Here is a 21499-nt window from a genome sequence, read left to right as displayed (position 1 = left end):
GTACCAAGCTCTTCTTGGCCAACCCGGAACAATGAGTATAGTTCTTACTCCTCTCCTTCTTATTATTCTCATTACCCTTGGTATGAGAGGCAGAGAAGGGAACACATACACCGACTGGTACACCCACGGTGTTACCAGAGCGTCCACAACTATCGCCTGAGGGTCCCTTGACCTGGCGCAATATCTTTGTAGCTTTTTGTTGAGGCGGGACGCCATCATGTCCACCTGTGGCCTTTCCCAACGGTGTACAATCATTTGGAAGACTTCTGGATGAAGTCCCCACTCTCCCGGGTGGAGGTCGTGTCTGCTGAGAAAGTCTGCTTCTCAGTTGTCCACTGCGGGAATGAACACTGCTGACAGTGCTAACACATGATTTTCCGCCCATCGGAGAATCCTTGTGGCTTCTGCCATCGCCATCCTGCTTCATGTGCCGCCCTGTCGGTTTCCCTGAGCGACCGCCGTGATGTTGTCTGACTGGATCAGCACCGGCCGGTGTTGAAGCAGGGGGTCTAGCCTGACCCAGGGCATTGTAAATGGCCCATAGTTCCAAAACATTTATGTGTAGGGAAGTCTCCTGACTTTTCCATAGGCCTTGGAAGTTTCTTCCCTGTGTGACTGCCCCCCAGCCTTGAAGGCTGGCATCCGTGGTCACCAGGACCCAGTCCTGTATGCCCGGATCTGCGGCCCCCTAGAAGATGAGCACTCTGCAGTCACCACCACAGCGACACCCTGGCCCTTGGAGACAGGGTTATCCGCCGATGCATCTGAAGATGCGACCCGGACCACTTGTCCAACAGATCCCACTGGAAGATCCTTGCATGGGACCTGGCGAATGGAATTTCTTCGTAAGAAGCTACCATCTTTCCCAAGGCTCGCGTGCATTGATGCACCGACACCTGTATTTGTATTAGGAGGTCTCCGTCTAGAGACGCCAACTCCTTGGACTTCTCCTCCGGGAGAAACCCTTTTTATCCTGTTCTGTGTCCAGAACCATACCCAGGAACAGTAGACGCGTCGTAGGAACCAGCTGCGACTTTGGAATATTCAGAACCCAGCCGTGCTGTTGTAGCACTTCCCGAGATAGTGCTACTCCGACGAACAACTGCTCCCTGGACCTCGCCTTTATAAGGAGATCGTCCAAGTACGGGATAAGTACTTCGGCCATTACCTTGGTAAATACCCTCGGTGCCGGGGACAGACCAACGGCAACGTCTGGAATTGGTAATGACACTCCTGTACCACAATTTTGAGGTACACCTGGTGAAGAGGGTAAATAGGGACATGCAGGTAAGCCTCCTTGATGTCCAGTGATACCATGAAATTCTCCAGGCTTGCAATAATCGCCCTGAGCGATTCCATTTTGAACTTGAACCTTCGTATATAAGTGTTCAAGGATTTCAATTTTAGAATGGGTCTCACCGAACCGTCTGGTTTCGGTACCACAACATTTTGGAATAGTAACCCCGGCCTTGTTGAAGGAGGGGCACCTTGATTTCACCTGCTGGAAGTACAGCTTGTGAATTGCCGCCAGTACTACCTTTCTCCGAGGGCAGCAGGCAAGGCTGATGTGAGGTAACGGCGAGGGGGAGTCGCCTCGAACTCCAGCCTGTATCCCTGTGATACTACTTGCAGAACCTAGGGATCCACCTGTGGGCAAGCCCACTGGTCCCTGAAGTTCCCGAGACGCGCCCCCACCGCACCTGTCTCCACCTGTGGAGCCCCAGCGTCATGCGGTGGACTCAGAGGAAGCGAGGGAAGATTTTTGATCCTGGGAACTGGCTGCCTGGAGCAGCTTTTTCCTTCTTCCCTTGTCTCTGTGCAGAAAGGAAGCGCCTTTGACCCGCTTGCTTTTCTGAAGCCGAAAGGACTGTACCTGAAAATACGGTGCTTTCTTAGGCTTTTGTGAGGAAACCTGAGGTAAAATTTTTTTCTTCCCAGCTGTTGCTGTGGATACGAGGTCCCAGAGACCATCCCCAAACAATTCCTCACCCTTATAAGGCAGAATCTCCATGTGCCTTTTAAAGGCAGCATCACCTGTCCACTGCCGGGTTTCTAATACCCTCCTGGCAGAATGGACATTGCATTAATTCTGGATGTCAGCCGGTAAATATCCCTCTGTGCATCCTTCCTATATAAGACGACGTCTTTAAAATGCTCTATGTTAGCAAAATATTATCCCTGTCTAGGGTATTAATATCATCTGACAGGGTATCAGACCACGCTGCAGCAGCACTATTTTGCTGAGGCAATTGCAGGTCTCAGTATAGAACCTGAGTGTGTGTATATACAGACTTCAGGATAGCCTCCTGCTTTTTATCAGCAGGCTCCTTCAAGGTGGCCGTATCCTAAGACGGCAGTGCCACCTTTTTTGACAAACGTGTGAGCGCCTTATCCACCCTAGGGGATATCTCCCAGCGTGACCTATCCTCTGGCGGGAAAGGGTACGCCATCAGTAACTGTTTAGAAATTACCAGTTTCTTATCGGGGGAACCCACGCTTCTTTACACACTTCATTCATTCATCTGATGGGGGAACAAAACACTGGCTGCTTTTTCTCCCCAAAAATAAAACCCCTTTTATGTGGTACTTGGGTTCATGTCAGAAATGCGTCACACATTTTTCATTGCCGAGATCATGTAACGGATGTTCCTAGTGGATTGTGTATATGTCTCAACCTCGTCGACACTGGAGTCAGGCTCCGTGTCGACATCTGTGTCTGCCATCTGAGGTAACGGGCGTTTTTTGAGCCCCTGATGGCCTTTGAGACGCCTGGGCAGGCGCGGGCTGAGAAGCCGGCTGTCCCACATCTGTTTTACGTCATCCAGCCTTCTATGTAAGGAGTTGACATTGTCGGTTAATACATTCCACCTATCCATCCACTCTGGTGTTGGCCCCACAGGGGGCGACATCCCATTTATCGGCCTCTGCTCCACCTCCACGTAACCTTCCTCATCCCACATGTCGACACAGCCGTACCGACACACAGCACACACACAGGGAATGCTCTGACTGAGGACAGGACCCCACAAAGTCCTTTGAGGAGACAGAGAGAGAGAGTATGCCAGCACACACCAGAGCGCTATATAATGCAGGGATTAACACTATAACTGAGTGATTTTTCCCCCAATAGCTGCTTGTATAAACAATATTGCGCCTAAATTTAGTGCCCCCCCCTCTCTTTTTAACCCTTTGAGCCTGAAAACTACAGGGGAGAGCCTGGGGAGCTGTCTTCCAGCTGCACTGTGAAGAGAAAATGGCGCCAGTGTGCTGAGGGAGATAGCTCCGCCCCTTTTCCGCTGACTTTTCTCCCGCTTTTTTATGGATTCTGGCAGGGGTATTTATCACATATATAGCCTCTGGGGCTATATATTGTGATATATTTGCCAGCCAAGGTGTTTTTATTGCTGCTCAGGGCGCCCCCAGCGCCCTGCACCCTCAGTGACCGGAGTGTGAAGTGTGTATGAGGAGCAATGGCGCACAGCTGCAGTGCTGTGCGCTACCTTGGTGAAGACTGATGTCTTCTGCCGCCGATTTTCCGGACTCTTCTTGCTTCTGGCTCTGTAAGGGGGCCGGCGGCGCGGCTCCGGGACCGAACATCAATGGCCGGTTCCATGCGGTCGATCCCTCTGGAGCTAATGGTGTCCAGTAGCCTAAGAAGCCCAAGCTACCACCAGTTAGGTAGGTTCGCTTCTTCTCCCCTTAGTCCCTCGCTGCAGTGAGTCTTTTGCCAGCAGATCTCACTGTAAAATAAAAAACCTAAAATATACTTTCTCTCTAGGAGCTCAGGAGAGCCCCTAGTGTGCATTCAGCTCGGCCGGGCACAGAAATCTAACTGAGGTCTGGAGGAGGGTCATGGTGGGAGGAGCCAGTGCACACCAGGTAGTCCTAAAGCTTTCTTTAGTTGTGCCCAGTCTCCTGCGGAGCCGCTATTCCCCATGGTCCTTACGGAGTCCCCAGCATCCACTTAGGACGTTAGAGAAATATAGATATGTATCATTATCTCAGTAGTGGACCCAAAAATGTGGGATTTTGAATTTTGGATAAGGGATATTCAACCTGTATAGCAAAGTAATACACCTATCTGATTTACAGTTCTATCTGTAGTAGTGAATGAAAGCTTGCATAGCTTAGTAGAAATGGACAGAGTACATCACATCCAAAACATTTTGATACTCTAGGAATTAGGAAAATGATATATAATAAAAGGGACAGTAAGTGTCCTCTGTCTACACTATCTAGCATAGAAAGCACATACCCCCTGCAGGTACTGGAGGCCAAACAAGCCATTTCGAAGATAAACTGCAGTACAACACACTATGCACTCACTGCGCGCTGTTATATCACATATATAATACAGAATGAGGTAACAGGGTCGCCCACAAGGAAAAATGCCCTTCAAATGAGATAACTCAGATTTTCTATGAATATGGGCGATACTTAGTACTAATGTGTTACAGACAAGTCACTTACTCTGCAATGAGCCAGGAATATAACTCTGTTCTGGAATACTATGTACAGGTGGAGTATCCCATATCCAAATATCCGAAATACGGAATATTCCGAAATACGGACTTTTTTGAGCTAGAGTGAGATAGTGAAACTTTTGTTTTTTTGATGGCTCAATGTACACAAACTTTGTTTAATACACAGTTATTAAAAAATATTGTATTAAATGACCTTCAGACTGTGTATATAAGGTGTATATGAAACATAATTGAATTGTGTGAATGTAGACACTTTGTTTACTGCACAAAATTATAAAAAATATTGGCTAAAACTACCTTCAGGCTGTGTGTATAAGGTGTATATGTAACATAAATGCCTTCTGTGCTTAGATTTAGGTCCCATTGCCATGATATCTCATTATGGTATGCAATTATTCCAAAATACGGAAAAATCCCATATCCAAAATACCTCTGGTCCCAAGCATTTTGGATAAGGGATACTCAACCTGCACTTGTGCTCTTACTATGGATGTTGTAACACATATCACATGTCTTGTGATAGGGTGGCCAATCCCGGCCCATTTTTTCAATCCTGGGTATCTGGACTGAATAAACAGGAATTTAATACCTACCGGTATTTCCTTTTCTCCTAGTCCGTAGTGGTCTTGTACTGTAGTACCATGTGGTATAGACTGGGTCCACTGGAGCCTGGCACTTTAAAACTTTTAGTGTGCGTATGTGTGTGCTGGCTCCTCCCCTCTATGCCCTCCTACCAGACTCAGTCTAGGAAAACTGTGCCCGAGGAGACGGACATAATATGAGAGAAGAACAATACAACAGCGGTGAGGCAACAAGCCAACACACAAACCTGAATGAAAGGGTGTCGCTAACCCGAACAGAGGGTAGCAACACCAACCTAAACCAGATAGCACGGCTATCCCAACAACAAAATGGGACTGCAACGCCCGTCCAGCCAACTACTTACACAGGTAAGCAGGAGTGAAGAACTGAGGCGGGCGCCCAGTATCCACTACGGACTAGGAGAAAAGGAATTACTGGTAGGTATTAAATTCCTATTTCCTCTTACGTCCTAGTGGATACTAGGGTCTTGTACTTTAGTACCATGGGGAAGTCCCAAAGCTCCCAAATGGGTGGGAGAGTACTGAGACCCCTGTAAAACCGCCTCACCAAACTGAAGGTCATCCTTAGCCAAGGTATCGAACCTATAAAATCTGACGAACGTGTTTGAACCAGACCAAGTTGCAGCTCGGCCCAATTGGAGGGCCGAGATACCCCGGGGGCAGGCGCCCAGGAAGAGCCCACCGACTTAGTCGAGTGGGCCTGAATAGACGACGGCAAAGGCAGAGCCGCCGAAGTATAGGCCTGTTGAATGGTCAACCGGAGCCAACAAGCAACAGATTGCTTAGAGGCTGGCCGACCAATCTTGGAGGCATCATAAAGGACAAACAGCGGGCAGATTTCCATGACGGGCCGTCCTTTTGACATAAATTTTCAGAGCCCTGACCACATCCAAGGACTCAGGACCAATGGAAGCGTCAGATAACACCGGAACCACAATAGGCTGATCCAAATGAAAAGCGGACACCACTTTCGGCAGAAATGGAGGACGGGTCCTCAGTTCCGCCCTGTCTACATGAAACATCAAATAAGGGCTCTTACAGGATAAGGCCCCTAATTCAGAGACACACCTGTCAGATGCCAAAGCCAATAACATCACCGTCTTCCAGGTGAGAAATTTCAACTCCACCCTATGTAAGGGTTCAAACCAATCCGATTGGAGAAAAGACAGAACCACATGGAGGTTCCACGGAGCCGTGGGAGGTACAAAGGGCGGTTGCATATGAAGAACACCTTTCAGAAAAGTCTGTACTTCAGGCAACATGGCAAGCTGTTTCTGGAAGAAAATAGAGAGCGCCGAAATCTGGACTTTGATGGAGCCCAAGCGGAGGCCGATTTCAACTCCCTCTTGCAGGAAAAGTAGAAAACGACCAATTCTAAATTCCACGGGAGAAACCTTTCTAGTTTCACACCAGGAAACATACTTTTTCCAGATACGATGAGAATGTTTTGACGTAACCATCTTCCTGGCCTGGACCATGGTGGAAATAACCCGAGAGGGAAGACCTTTTCTCGCTAGAATCTCCCTCTCAACTTCCAAGATGTCAAAGGGAGCCGCTGTAAGTCTGGATAGATGAACGGACCTTGCTGAAGAAGATAGTCTTGGAGTGGCAGAGGCCAGGGATCCTCCAGAGTCATGGCCAGGAGGTCAGAGTACCACGCTCGTCAAGGCCAATCCGGGGCAATTAGAATTGCCAGAACGCTTTCCCTTCTTAGCACCCTTGGGAGCAACGGTAAAGGAGGGAACAGGTACACATAATGGTACGTCCATAGTGCAGTCAGTGCGTCCACTGCTACAGCTTGCGGATCCCTCGTTCTGGAATAGTAACAGCATAACTTCTTGTTGAGACAAGAAGCCATCAGATCTATCTGTGGACAGACCCACCAGTGAAGTAGCTGTTGAAACACCTGGGGATGTAAGCCCCATCCCCCCGGATGGAGGTCATGCCTGCTGAGGAAGTCTGCTTCCCAGTTGTCCACTCCTGGAATGAATATGGCTGAGATGGCCCTTGTGTTGACCTCCGCCCAGAAGAGGATCTTGGACACTTCTTGCATACGCCGCTCTGCTTCTTGTTCCCCCTTGTCAGATTATGTACGCCACCACCGTGGCGTTGTCCGATTGAACCTGGATCGCCTGACCCTTCAGGAGATGGGAGGCTTGTAGAAGGGCATTGTAAACTGCCCCGAGTTCCAGAAAGTTTATCGGTAAAGTCGATTCCTGAACTGACCACAACCCTTGGAACTGGGCCCCTTGGGTCACCGCTCCCCAACCCCGGAGGCTGGCATCCGTTATCAGTAGAAGCCACGAGTGGATATTGAAACATCTGCCCACTACCAGGTGAGGAATTTGAAGCCACCATAATAGAGAAATCCGGGCTTTCGGAGATAGGGTCACTTCCTGATGCATATGCAGGTGAGAACCCGACCACTTGTCCAGCAGATCCAGTTGAAATGGCCGGGCATGAAACCTGCCGCATTGGATTGCCTCATAAGCAGCCACCATCTTGCCCAGTAATCTGATGCAAAGATGTATAGACACCCTGCGAGGACTGAATACCGGGCGGACCATAGCCTGGATAACCGAGGCCTTGTCCATCGAGAGAAACACCTTTTGGGATACAGTGTCTAGTATCATTCCCAGGAACTGAAAACGCTGGGGTCGGTTCCAGGTGAGATTTCTGGAAATTTAAGATCCACCCATGATCCGCGAGTAGTAGACGTCCCCTGGACACCGCCTTTATTAGGAGATCGTCCAAGTAGGGGATTATGTATACTCCCATCATTTGGAGTTGCAGCATCATCTCCGGCATGACCTTGGTGAAGACCCTCGGAGCTGTGGATAATCGAAAGGTAAGGCCTGAAACTGGAAATGGTCGTACAATATGGCGAACCTGAGGTAAGCCTGATGAGGGAGCCACATGGGAATGTGAAGGTAAGCGTCCTTGACATCTAGAGACACTAAGAACTCCCCCTCCTCCAGAGCGGACACCACCGCCCTCAGGGACTCCATCTTGAACTTGAACACCCGCAGATACGGGTTGAGAGACTTCAGGTTCAAGATAGGGCGCACCGAACCGTCTGGTTTGGGAATGACAAAAAGACTGGAGTAAAAACCCCGTTGCGTAACGGAGGCGGCACAGGAACTACCACCCCTGTCTGCAAAAGTTTTTGAATAGCCTCCTGCAAGGTAACTTTTGCTGCGGGTAAAGCTGGTAAGCCCGACTTGAAAAACCTTTGAGGAGGCAGTATTTGGAATTCCAGCCAGTACCCGTGGGAAATTAGGTCCCTCACACAAGGATCCCAGCTGGACTTTGCCCACACGTGGGCGAAGTGATGAAGGCGAGCACCTACCCGAAAGTCGCTTGTTGCTGGGGCCAACCGTCACGCGGAGGGTTTAGCGGCAGGAGATCCAGTGGTCTGGTCCAGGGAGACAGCAGGTGCAGGTTTACGGGACTTACCACGAGAACCTCTGGAAGTGTTGGAGACCCCTCGGCCCCTGCCTCTGAACCTTGCCACACGAAAGGACTGCAAGGAGGGTCCGGTGTAAGAACGTCTAGCAGGTGGCGTAGCAGACAGCAGATAGATAGACTTACCCGCCGTTGCTTGGGAGATTTATTCAAGTCGTCTCCAAATAAGGCATCACCTAGCAGTAGTGCGGCCATTAATCTTACACAACTCCTTTATAGCATCGCTCATAAAATTTGCAGCTTCCGGTATATGTTGCAGCAGAGTAACTACCTCATCCCGGGGTAGTCTCTCTAAACCATCAATAACATCATCAGACCACTTTACCACAGCCCTGGAGATCCACCCACAAATTATTGTGGGGCGCTGTGCTGCACCTGCTGCCGTATAAAAGGCCTTGAGCGTTGTCTCAATTTTACGGTCAGCAGGCTCCTTCAGGGAAACAGCCCCAGGGACAGGCAGTACCAATTTTTTTGACAGTCTGGATGCAGACGTATCGACCGACAGGGGGGTTTCCCAGACCTTCCTATCCTCATCTGGAAGGGGAAAGGTAGATAAAAATGTGGAATTTTAATTTTTTTTTTATCAGGGTTTAACCAAGACTTCCTGGCCAGGTCTTTAGACATCGGAAAGGTAGCTCAACTCTTGGGTCTTACATTAAAGTATAACTCCTCATTATGGTTTCGCCTCCAGGTCCAGTATGTGAAGGACCTCTCTTATATCATAAATGAGAGCCTGCACCCCAGGGGACAGAGTTGTCCTCGCCCATATCATCATCATCATCATCATCATCATCATCTGGCTGATCAGAATCGGACTGAAAAAATAAGATTTTACTTACCGGTAAATCTATTTCTCGTAGTCCGTAGTGGATACTGGGGACTCCGTAAGGACCATGGGGAATAGACGGGCTCCGCAGGAGACAGGGCACCCTAAGAAAGAATTAGGAATACTGGTGTGCACTGGCTCCTCCCTCTATGTCCCTCCTCCAGACCTCAGTTAAGGAAACTGTGCCCAGAAGAGCTGACAGTACAAGGAAAGGATTTTGGAATCCAGGGTAAGACTCATACCAGCCACACCAATCACACCGTATAACTCGTGATAAACTTACCCAGTTAACAGTATGAACAACAACAGAGCACCAGATAAACCTGATGCAACCATACCATAACCCTTATTTAAGCAATAACTATATACAAGTATTGCAGAAGAAGTCCGCACTTGGGACGGGCGCCCAGCATCCACTACGGACTACGAGAAATAGATTTACCGGTAAGTAAAATCTTATTTTCTCTAACGTCCTAGTGGATGCTGGGGACTCCGTAAGGACCATGGGGATTATACCAAAGCTCCCAAACGGTCGGGAGAGTGCGGATGACTCTGCAGCACCGAATGAGCAAACACAAGGTCCTCCTCAGCCAGGGTATCAAACTTGTAGAACTTTGCAAAAGTGTTTGAACCCGACCAAGTAGCTGCTCGGCAAAGCTGTAATGCCGAGATCCCTCGGGCAGCCGCCCAAGATGAGCCCACCTTCCTTGTGGAATGGGCTTTCACTGATTTTGGAGGTGGCAATCCAGCCGCAGAATGAGCCTGCTGAATCGTGTTACAGATCCAGCGAGCAATAGTTTGCTTTGAAGCAGGAGCACCCAGCTTGTTGGATGCATACAGGATAAACAGCGACTCAGTTTTCCTGACTCCAGCCGTTCTGGCTACCTAAACCTTCAAAGCCCTGACTACATCTAGTAACTTGGAATCCTCCAAGTCACGAGTAGCCGCAGGCACCACAATAGGTTGGTTCAAATTAAAAGAGGACACCACTTTTGGCAGAAATTGCGGACGAGTCCGCAATTCTGATCTGTCCATATGAAAAACCAGATAGGGGACTTTATGTGACAAAGCCGCCAATTCTGACACACGCCTAGCCGAAGCTAAGGCCAATAGCATGACCACCTTCCACGTGAGATATTTTAACTCCAGGGTTTTAAGTGGCTCAAACCAGTGTGATTTCAGGAAACTCAACACCACGTTAAGATCCCAAGGTGCCACTGGTGGCACAAAAGGGGGCTGAATATGCAGCACTCCCTTTACAAACGTCTGAACTTCAGGAAGAGAAGCCAGTTCCTTTTGAAAGAAAATGGATAGGGCTGAAATCTGGACCTTAATGGACCCCAATTTTAAGCCCAAAGTCACTCCCGACTGTAGGAAGTGCAGGAAACGGCCCAGCTGGAATTCCTCTGTAGGGGCATTCCTGGCCTCACACCAAGCAACATATTTTCGCCATATACGGTGATAATGTTTAGCCGTCACATCCTTCCTAGCCTTTACTAGCGTAGGAATAACCTCATCCGGAATGCCTTTTCTGCTAGGATCCGGCGTTCAACCGCCATGCCGTCAAACGCAGCCGCGGTAAGTCTTGGGCCAGACAGGGCCCCTGTTGCAACAGATCCTGTCTGAGAGGCAGAGGCCATGGGTCCTCTGTGAGCATTTCTTGCAGTTCCGGATACCAAGTCCTTCTTGGCCAATCCGGAACAATGAGTTTTGTTCTCAGTCCTCTTTTTCTTACGATTCTCAGCACCTTGGGTATGAGAGGAAGAGGAGGAAACACATAAACCGACTGGAACACCCACGGTGTCACCAGTGCGTCCACAGCTATCGCCTGAGGGTCTCTTGACCTGGCGCAATACATTTGTAGCTTTTTGTTGAGGCGGGATGCCATCATGTCCACCTGTGGCAGTTCCCATCGACTTGTAATCTGTGTGAAGACTTCTTGATGAAGTCCCCACTCTCCCGGATGGAGGTCGTGCCTGCTGAGGAAGTCTGCTTCCCAGTTGTCCACTCCCGGAATGAACACTGCTGACAGTGCTTTTACGTGATTCTCCGCCCAGCGAAGAATTCTGGTGGCTTCCGCCATCACCACCCTGCTCCTTGTGCCGCCTTGGCGGTTTACATGAGCCACTGCGGTGATGTTGTCTGACTGAATCAGCACCGGATGGTTGCGAAGCAGAGGTTCCGCTTGACTTAGGGCGTTGTATATGGCCCTTAGTTCCAGGATATTGATGTGCAGACAAGTCTCCTGACTTGACCACAGACCCTGGAAATTTCTTTCCTGTGTGACTGCCCCCCACCCTCGGAGGCTTGCGTCCGTGGTCACCAGGACCCAGTCCTGAATGCCGAACCTGCGACCCTCGAGAAGGTGAGCACTCTGCAGCCACCACAGAAGAGACACCCTGGCCCTGGGGGATAGGGTGATCAGCCGATGCATCTGAAGATGCGATCCGGACCACTTGTCCAACAGATCCCACTGAAAGGTCCTCGCATGGAACCTGCCGAAGGGAATGGCCTCGTATGACGCCACCATCTTTCCCAGGACTCGCGTGCAGTGATGCACCGACACCTGTTTTGGTTTTAAGAGGTCTCTGACCAGAGTCACGAGCTCCTGAGCCTTCTCCATCGGGAGAAAAACCTTCTTCTGGTCTGTGTCCAGAATCATGCCCAGGAAGGGCAGACGCGTCGTAGGAATCAGCTGCGACTTTGGAATATTCAGAATCCAGCCGTGCTGTTGCAACACTTCCGTAGAGTGTGCTACGCTGATCAGCAACTGCTCTCTGGACCTCGCCTTTATGAGGAGATCGTCCAAGTATGGGATAATTGTGACTCCTTGCTTTCACAGAAGCACCATCATTTCTGCCATTACCTTGGTAAATATTCTCGGTGCCGTGGATAGACCAAACGGCAACGTCTGGAATTGGTAATGACAGTCCTGTACCACAAATCTGAGGTACTCCTGATGAGGTGGATAAATGGGGACATGCAGGTAAGCATCCTTTATATCCAGAGACACCATAAAATCCCCCTCTTCCAGGCTTGCAATGACCGATCTGAGCGATTTCATCTTGAACTTGAACCTTTTCAGGTAACTGTTCAGGGATTTTAAATTCAATATGGGTCTGACCGAACCGTCCGGTTTCGGTACCACAAACATTGTCGAATAGTAACCCCTTCCCTGTTGAAGGAGGGGAACCTTTACCACCACCTGCTCTGCTTCCACATAGCCTTCCTCGTCAAACATGCCGACACAAGCGTACCGACACACCACACACACAGGGGATGCTCTATTTGAGGACAGAACCCCCACAAGGCCTTTTGGAGAGACAGAGAGAGTATGCCAGCACACACCCCAGCGCTATATGACCCAGGAATTACACAGTAACTTAGCGTTTACCCAGTAGCTGCTATATATACTGATTTTGCACTAAATTTATGTGCCCCCCCTCTCTTTTAACCCTCTTTCTACCGTGAATCTGCAGGGGAGAGCCTGGGGAGCTTCCTCTCAGCGGAGCTGTGGAGAGAAAATGGCGCTGGTGAGTGCTGAGGAAGAAGCCCCGCCCCCTCAGCGGCGGGCTTCTGTCCCGCGATTTTGTGTAAAATAATGGCGGGGGCTCATGCATATATACAGTGCCCAACTGTATATATGCCCACTTTGCCAAGAGGTCTCTAATTGCTGCCCAGGGCGCCCCCCCCTGCGCCCTACAGTGACCGGAGTGTGTGGGTTTAATGTGGGAGCAATGGCGCACAGCTGCAGTGCTGTGCGCTACCTCATATGAAGACTGGAGTCTTCTGCCGCCGCTTTTGAAGTCTTCTTGCTTCTCACGCCGGCTTCTGGCTCTGCGAGGGGGACGGCGGCGCGGCTCTGGGATCGGACGACCAAGGGTGCGTTCCTGTGTACGATCCCTCTGGAGCTAATGGTGTCCAGTAGCCCAAGAAGCATGACCTATCCACAGTGAGTAGGGCTGCTTCTCTCCCCTTAGTCCCACGTAGCAGAGAGTCTGTGGCCAGCAGATCTCTCTGAAAAAAAAATAAAAAATCCTAACAAAATACTTTCTATTTAGCAAGCTCAGGAGAGCTCACTAAAGTGCACCCAGCTCGTCCGGGCACATATTCAAACTGAGGTCTGGAGGAGGGACATAGAGGGAGGAGCCAGTGCACACCAGTATTCCTAATTCTTTCTTAGGGTGCCCTGTCTCCTGCGGAGCCCGTCTATTCCCTATGGTCCTTACGGAGTCCCCAGCATCCACTAGGACGTTAGAGAAACCTGTGGCAATGAACGTTTATGAGAAGCCACTAGAGTGGGCTGCGAAGCCTTCTTAGAATCTGCTGCCTTAGTCACACAATCAATTGAGTGTTTTAACACCTGTCTCTCTCTTTTAGCTGCAGCTAGTTCAGAATTTACATTGTGAATCATGCTCTTAAAGCTATACAACCAGTCAGCTGCATGTGAGCTGGTTCCTTGAAGAGACAAGGAACATTGCTCACACATGAGAGACTCAGCTGAAGACGGGGTAGAATTACAAGCAGCACACATAACCAAGTCTTCAGACATTATACAGTAAATTACAGCACAGCCCTTTGCCCAACACCCCACACAGACCCTAGAGAGCCCTTTGGAGTGACACAGAGGAGTGGACCCAGCACAAAGAACACAGCAGCACAATGTGTGTAAATAAGAGTATGTAATAGCAGTGCAGCGGTGATCCCGCTGGCGTGCTCCCCGTCTACGACCCCCTATTACCAGTTCAGACAGTCTGTAACAGCGTGGGTCCTGGAGGAGCAGCGTGCATGCAGCCTTGATGATCCGCAGCAGCAGGAAATGGCGCCTTCCCGACGCTAGTCCCGCAGCGGGAAGCCCCACCACTTGCAATGGCGAGCGGTCTCTTACACGATTATACTGGCCACAAGTGTACAATACATCAGAAATGTCTGTAACAGTCCACACAAAGCCTTAGATGACAGTGAGCACTGCTGGGCAATAGTCCTGAGCCAGTTTAGTCTGCGGCGGGCACCGCAGCTCTGGGCCTGTGACCGCTGCGTGACATGCCGCCAAACTGCATCGGGGACCCGCTAACCGGGGCCCCGGTGAAACACTCAGCACACCTGGTCTTTAGCATCTGTTAGAGGGTGGCGGCTAGCTGCTGGTGTGGGCACACATACTGACGATGAGTGATCAGCACCTCAGGAGCTCAGTGTCCTGTCAGCTGGGATTACGAACCATTAACCCTCAGGAGGCTGGTTCGGTCTCCCCTCTAAGTCCCGCGAAGCAGGTAGTCTGTCTGCCAAGCAGAGCTACCTGAAAATAATAAACTAAATTAAATTTGAAATAAAAATCTCTGGAGCTCCAGAGAAAATGCACCCGGCTCCTTGGGCACATTTTTCTAAACGGTGTCTGGTAGGAGGGGCATAGAGGGGAGGAGCCAGCACTAGGACGTAAGAGAAATGGTCAATCCCAGGATTCTCGGAATTGGCCACCCTAGTCTGTGATTACATAGTACAACGCAGTATTTAGGGGATATAACCGTACATGCTCTGTACAGTCAATGTGTCGGCAGAATTATATCGACGGAACAATGCATTGTTTAACTCATTATAATAGTGTCGGCTTCATTTTAAACGAGATGATCAAGTTCTAATGTCGACCGTTACATAAACATTACCACAGTGTCAGCACTGTCCCGCCAATATAATGCTGTCGACAGCAAACAAAACTAATCGCTTCCTGCATCTGGCAGGCACACTCCGTTTGGGGGCCACATTGAAAGGAACAAACAGCAAGCTGGTGACATGCGAGACCCCTGTACACAGATAAATGATGAGAGTGTGTACCTGTCCCTTCTTGTTTTTAGAATACGCCTTGTTATTGAATTGCTGCCACTTAGATTTCTGGTCTTCTCGCTCCGCCTCCAGTTCCTTTATCCTCTGCGCTTTCTTCAAGGCTTTCTTCTTCTTGTACTCTCTCTGCTGCGCAATCATTTCTTTCCTGAAACAAAGTATCCGTCACTTTCCCGGAATTCGCAGCACTGCAGCCTGGGGGCGAGTAAACTTTCACACACGCTAACTATCCCCAAAATGCATCTAACGACAACGTCACAAGCCCCATACGGTCTGTGACAATCCCAATTACCCCATGGGAAACGTTAATGAGAAGAAGGAACCAAGCCAGCAACCAGACATGCAGGAAAGATTATTATTACATTTTAGGAGTATTTATAGAAGGCGCCACAAGTGTTTTGCAGCGCCGTACAAAGGACAGTACAGGGAGACAGAACTTATCATTACAGTAAATAAATAACAGAAATAGAGTACAGGTAATAAAGATCACCACACATTCTCATACATAATACAGCTAAGATGTAAGTAGTGAGGGAGTAATCATTGTACTACTTGGGGCTGGCGGCCATAGATAGAGAGGAGCCTTTACCAGCAGGAGAAAAGCAGGTAAAGATGATCGCTGAGTAGGAGAGGGCTGCGAGTGACAGGTGTCGATAAGAGGGCTTAGATAACAAGAGGAAAGAGGGCCCTGCTCTGAAGAGCTAACAATCTAGTGGGAAGGGGTGACAGACAGATGACCTGAGGTGCAAGCAAGCGGGAGGTAGCCTGATGGCAGGATGCAAGCAAAGCAGAGAAGTCAAAGGCATGAGGCAGGGGGACGCCCCCCAATAAAAAACATTTTCAAGGACCAACCCCCCCAGATTTAGTTACAGACGGACAGAGCAGCTCCCGGGTTTGTTGGTTCAGAGAGATACTCACTTAGACATAGGAAGACTGCTGCTGTCCTCCTTGGCTTTCCGTCCCTCCTCCAACGGCTTCAGGTTCAGCAGCGATATGACTTCGGCGTTTCCATAACCCATGAAGGTGATGGCCGCTGTGCCGTTCTCCTCGTCTATCTCTTCGATCTCAGCCTCGTACCACCTGTAAAGAGATCAGGGCTGTAAGCATGTGAGTAATGGTTTGGAATAATATGTGACCAACAGCATACAGTGCAATCTGTCCACTACAATACCGATGCAAGGAGCCCCCGTGCGGAGGAGCTCACTCATCATTCACGTCTGGGGGGTGAGTGTGCCTCAATGACCACACCCATTTTTATGTGTTTCACATGAGTCAGGTTCAAACATTTAAAAAAAAAAAAAATAATAATAATCCAATTACATTTGATACGTTTATTTTTTTTCCTGGGACATGTAGTGCTTCTTTGGGCAGCATATAATAAAGGTAGTTCTTATTTAATTCCAATATACAGGGAAACTTATCAGAGAGGAAGAAAAGACAGACATACATCCATCTGGTCACATTCATACAGGATACATTTATATCAGACAGAAAGAGGATAGGATTGCTCTAACCAGGGGTCATCCTCAGATGTAATGCACCTGGGTGGTCATTCCGAGTTGTTCGCTCGCTAGCAGTTTTTAGCAGCCGTGCAAACGCTATGCCGCCTCTCACTGGGAGTGTATTTTAGCTTAGCAGAAGTGCGAACGAAAGGATCGCAGAGCGGCGGCAAAGTTTTTTTGTGCAGTTTTAGAGTAGCTCAAAACCTACTCAGCGCTTGCGATCACTTCAGACTGTTCAGTTCCTGTTTTGACATCACAAACGCCCTGCGTTCGCCCAGCCACACCTGCGTTTTACCTGGCACGCTTGCGTTTTTCCGAACACTCCCTGAAAACGGTCAGTTGACACCCAGAAACGCCCACTTCATGTCAATCACTCTGCGGCCAGCAGTGCGACTGAAAAGCTTCGCTAGACCTTGTGTGAAACTACATCGTTCGTTTTAATAGTACGTCACACGTGTGCATTGCGCCGCATGCGCAGAAGTGCCTTTTTTTCCCTCATCGCTGCACAGCGAACGAATGCAGCTAGCGATCAACCTGGAATGACCACCCTGGTCTCCCATACTGCCAGCGCTTATACTTCCACACTAGAATAACACTAAAGAACTCTTAAATGTAACATGTAAATCTTGAGACGAGGGCATGTCACAAGGTTACGTATTTAGGAAAACAAGGCGTAAACGGACTACTTGCGATATTTCACTGCGCAACGCGTTTCAGTGTGGCCAGCGTATTAATGTTTGCAGCCAGCCGGTGTCACCATTTCCACACCTGCGTAGAGGTTAGACACTGACAAATACCTCCATACACAGCATGAACCGGAAGAAGTTACAGGGACATTCTAAGCGGCTGCTTAACGTGGGCAAATAACAGTACAGCAATATTTCTAAGTCTATGGTATTGAAGATGAGTCAGGGTTAGAAGCAAAGAGAACAAAAGAGGAACTTTCCACTGAGGCAGACCATGCTGCATTGTGGCAAGGGGGAGCAAATATATGTATTGTTTGTATGAAGAGTAAATACTGGATGCTTTTGCATGCAGCCCACAAATGCTGGGCAGCTTTATATTTACACAGCTATTCAGGTTTGAATTTAGACCACCCCTCCATATTACATCCGCAGCCCCCCACCCCCAAACATGGTGTTACCCAGGTGCGTAGTTACACCTTTATTTTGTTTGATTCCGTCTCAGAATCATCCCGACTGTTAGTATGTTCTCTCTACAGATGTCAGCCACAACCAGAGCTGTTTGTACTTAAGTTCTCCTGCCTTTGCCTTGAGGGCATTGCGCTGAAAGCAGGGCACAGGCCTGTAGCTGACTGTGAACATGGCTCATAGTGCAAAATTATCGGCGACTCACCCCTCTCCTCCCCTCTTACCGTCTCACTGAACCGTGTCTTAGCAAATGTACAGAGATTGCCGCTTTCCACTTACTGTCCATCGTCATTCCAAACGGACATACACCGCTCCCCCACTTTCCAGGAATGGCTGCCGCCTGCGGAAGTGACGTCATCTGAACTGTCGGGGGCTTCGGAAGGTTGTGATGACAGAAGGTCTTTAGTTAATTCGATAACTTCCTGAGAATGAAGGAAATGGGTCACTAGTAAATATTTTAGGCATGACTTACAGCCAGATAGTCTGGAGTTTATTTATTTATTATTTATTACCAGTTATTTATATAGCGCACACATATTCTGCAGCGCTTTACAGAGAATATTTGGCCAGTCACATCAGTCCCTGCCCAAGTGGAGCTTACAATCTAGATTCCCTATCACATGTACACTCACACACATTCATGCTAGGGTTAATTTTGTTGGGAGCCAATTAACCTACCAGTATATTTTTGGATTGTGGGAGGAAACCGGAGTACCCGGAGGAAACCCACGCAAGTATGGGGAGAATATACAAACTCCCCACAGTTAGGGCCATGGTGGGAATTGAACCCATGACCTCAGTGCTGTGAGGCAGTAATGCTAACCATTACACAATCCGTACTGCCCAAAGTTACCCTAGACATTATAATGCGGCTTCCCAAACTCTACAACAGACTACTATATGATCTCTATATAAACAGTCTCTATATAAACACTACTTGAGTGTATGCAGAACTCCCCTCTTCTGTCACTTTCAGAGGACCTCTGTAACAACAACAGCCTGCCCCCTCCACTGTATAACCTTCCAATGGCTACGCCTTTACACAAAGTAGTGAGAATTGATCTATACTGCTTAGAACGACTGCACCACTCGGTGCAGAGCGGGCCAGCCACAGACAGCGGTCTCAAGAATGACAGGAGAGCTTAACTGTAATGCAGTCTATTTCCATTCAGGGAAAATGACAATAAAATACAAACACCACAATATATACAAACAGTACTTGGGAAGGGGGGAGTGTTGTGAAACAGTGACATTTCTACACAATCAAGTGACAGATAACAATTGCAATCGGTGCCTCGAGACAGGATCACAGCTGCTGACGGAGTGGAGCTAAGGATAGTGCAGGGTGAGAAACGAGGGCGGAGGGCCCTGCCAGTGAGAACTTATAGTACAGGCACAGTCGGATAGCTGGAACACTCACCTGTAAATCTTTCTTCAGCTTCAGCAGGTCCTCATTCTCTCCATTGGCTGTTAGCGCTGTCTCCACCTGCTGCAGTTGGGCTTTGTAGCCAGCTAGCTGTTTTGCCAGTTCTTCAGCCATCTGCACAAAAAAAGCAGTAGCCAAAGCAGAGGGTTTAGTGACCACGTTACACTTATTACATTGCGACTGCTAAGAGCCCGGGATACATGGATGCAGGAGGTAGACTGACACTGTCGTGTACAGCAAGTGGTGGCAATTATGCGTCTACTTATCAGATAAACTAAAACACTGATGCTGGAATCTGGGACACTGCAAGTGATTTGGGCAGACTCCCACAAAATAGGAAAAGACCTTGCCTTCTAATCTATTCCAACTGTGTATAGGTGTATATAGGTCATTATAACCGTATCCTCTCTCTCTTCTGTCTAGTAATGCTGCAAAACCTCACAGAAACCTGCATGAGCCAAATACAGTATGTAGTGATGATCCTACAACGAATGATGCATGTGGTGGGGTTATAGGACTATACAGAAGGGAACACTACTGGGGGGGCCAGGTTTATATAGACAGGCACATTATGAGGTTATACGCAGGGGCATGCCATATGGGGGTAGAGAGATATACAGAGGGGCACAGTATGGGGGTATAGGGTTATACAGAGGGGCACACTATGGGGGGGTATAAGCTTATACTGAGGGGCACACTATGGGGGGTATAAGGGTATACAGAGGGACACACTATGGGAGGGCATAAGGTTATACAGAGGGGCACACTATGGGGGGGTAAGGTTATACAGAGGGGTACACTATGGAGAGGTATAAGGTTATACAGAGGGGCACACTATGGGGGGGGGGGTATAGGGTTATACCGAGGGGCACACTAGGGGGGGGGGGGGGATAAGGTTATACAGAAGGGCACACTATGGGGGGATAAGGTTATACAGAAGGGCACACTATGGGGGGATAAGGTTATACAGAAGGGCACACTATGGGGGGATAAGGTTATACGGAGGGGCACACTATGGGGGGTATAAGGTTATACGGAGGGGCACACTATGGGGGGGTATAAGGTTATACAGAGGGGCACACTATGGGGTGGTATAAGGTTATACAGAGGGGCACACTATGGGGGGGTATAAGGTTATACAGAGGGGCACACTATGGGGGGGTATAAGGTTATACAGAGGGGCACACTATGGGGGGGTATAAGGTTATACAGAGGGGCACACTATGGGGGGGTATAAGGTTATACAGAGGGGCACACTATGGGGGGGTATAAGGTTATACAGAGGGGCACACTATGGGGGGTATAAGGTTATACAGAGGGGCACACTATGGGGGTACAGGGATATAAGAGACATTATATGGGGGTACAGGGCTGTACAGTAGGGGGGGGGGGGGGGGGGGGGTTTAGCCAGTCGCCTCACCAGTGCCCGGGACGCGGTTACGGCCTGTGCTGGAGGCTTCGCCGGAAATTAGGCCTCAGGCCGCTCTTCGTCCTCTCATCTCCCCTCAGGTTTCCCCCGCACCGCTCCACGCCCTCCCCGTGTGTCCGGTACCGGGAGGCACCCCGGGACCACCCCGCTTTCCCCGTACTCACCGTCTCCGAGCTCACAGCCTCGCTCCCCTCACGTTCCCGGCAGCGGCGGCCTCCTCTCGCGAGACTTCCTCCTGAGCCGGGTACTCTCGCGATACTGGGGGCGTGACTTCGGAGGCAGCGTCGGGGGTGACGCCACGTGTGCGGTTGTCATGGCGACTGTGCGATGGCGTAGTACAGGGATGGAGGAACCTTCGGCCCTCCACCTGTTGTTGAACTACACATCCCAGCATGCCCAGCGACAGTTTTAGCATGGCCAAATAGCAAAACTGTAGCAAGGCATGCTGGTATGTGTAGTTCAACAACAGCTGGAGGGCTGAAGGTTCCCCATCCTTGGCGTAACTGCAGGGGTTAGGGTAATACAGGCCCAGACCCAGAGAGCTCAGGGACCACGTGTCCCTGGACTGTCCCCGGTCCCAAAATGATCAAGTGCCCAATATCATATCTCGCCCCCCCCCTCTCATTATTATTATCATCCTTTCTCTGACGTCCTAGTGGATGCTGGGACTCCGTCAGGACCATGGGGATTAGCGGCTCCGCAGGAGACAGGGCACAAAAATAAAGCTTTAGGATCAGGTGGTGTGCACTGGCTCCTCCCCCTATGACCCTCCTCCAAGC

At 49.5% G+C, this 21499-nt stretch overlaps 1 protein-coding gene across 2 annotated transcripts in view; it reads right to left on the bottom strand.

The window, feature by feature from the left end:
* SMNDC1 (survival motor neuron domain containing 1) overlaps positions 1-20993 on the bottom strand; it is a 29365-nt gene extending 8372 nt beyond the window's left edge. The window contains exons 1-5 of one of the 2 annotated variants that reach the window (XM_063962637.1): positions 20885-20993; positions 19286-19405; positions 18145-18287; positions 16131-16292; positions 15207-15360 (exon numbers count right to left, since the gene is read on the bottom strand). In XM_063962637.1, coding sequence (XP_063818707.1) covers positions 15207-15360; positions 16131-16292; positions 18145-18287; positions 19286-19405 — 579 coding nt within the window. In that variant the 5' untranslated portion in view covers positions 20885-20993. Of the gene's footprint in view, positions 1-15206; positions 15361-16130; positions 16293-18144; positions 18288-19285; positions 19406-20711; positions 20864-20884 lie in introns of those variants that run through there. The other variant, XM_063962638.1, reaches the window with a different exon arrangement.
* Positions 20994-21499: the final 506 nt, after the last annotated feature.

The sequence above is a fragment of the Pseudophryne corroboree genome, chromosome 3 (genome assembly GCF_028390025.1).
Source record: "Pseudophryne corroboree isolate aPseCor3 chromosome 3, aPseCor3.hap2, whole genome shotgun sequence".
Classification (NCBI taxonomy): Eukaryota; Metazoa; Chordata; class Amphibia; order Anura; family Myobatrachidae; genus Pseudophryne; species Pseudophryne corroboree.
The sequence above is the reverse complement of the archived record's forward strand: the minus strand, read 5'-3'. Positions and strand labels throughout refer to the sequence as shown.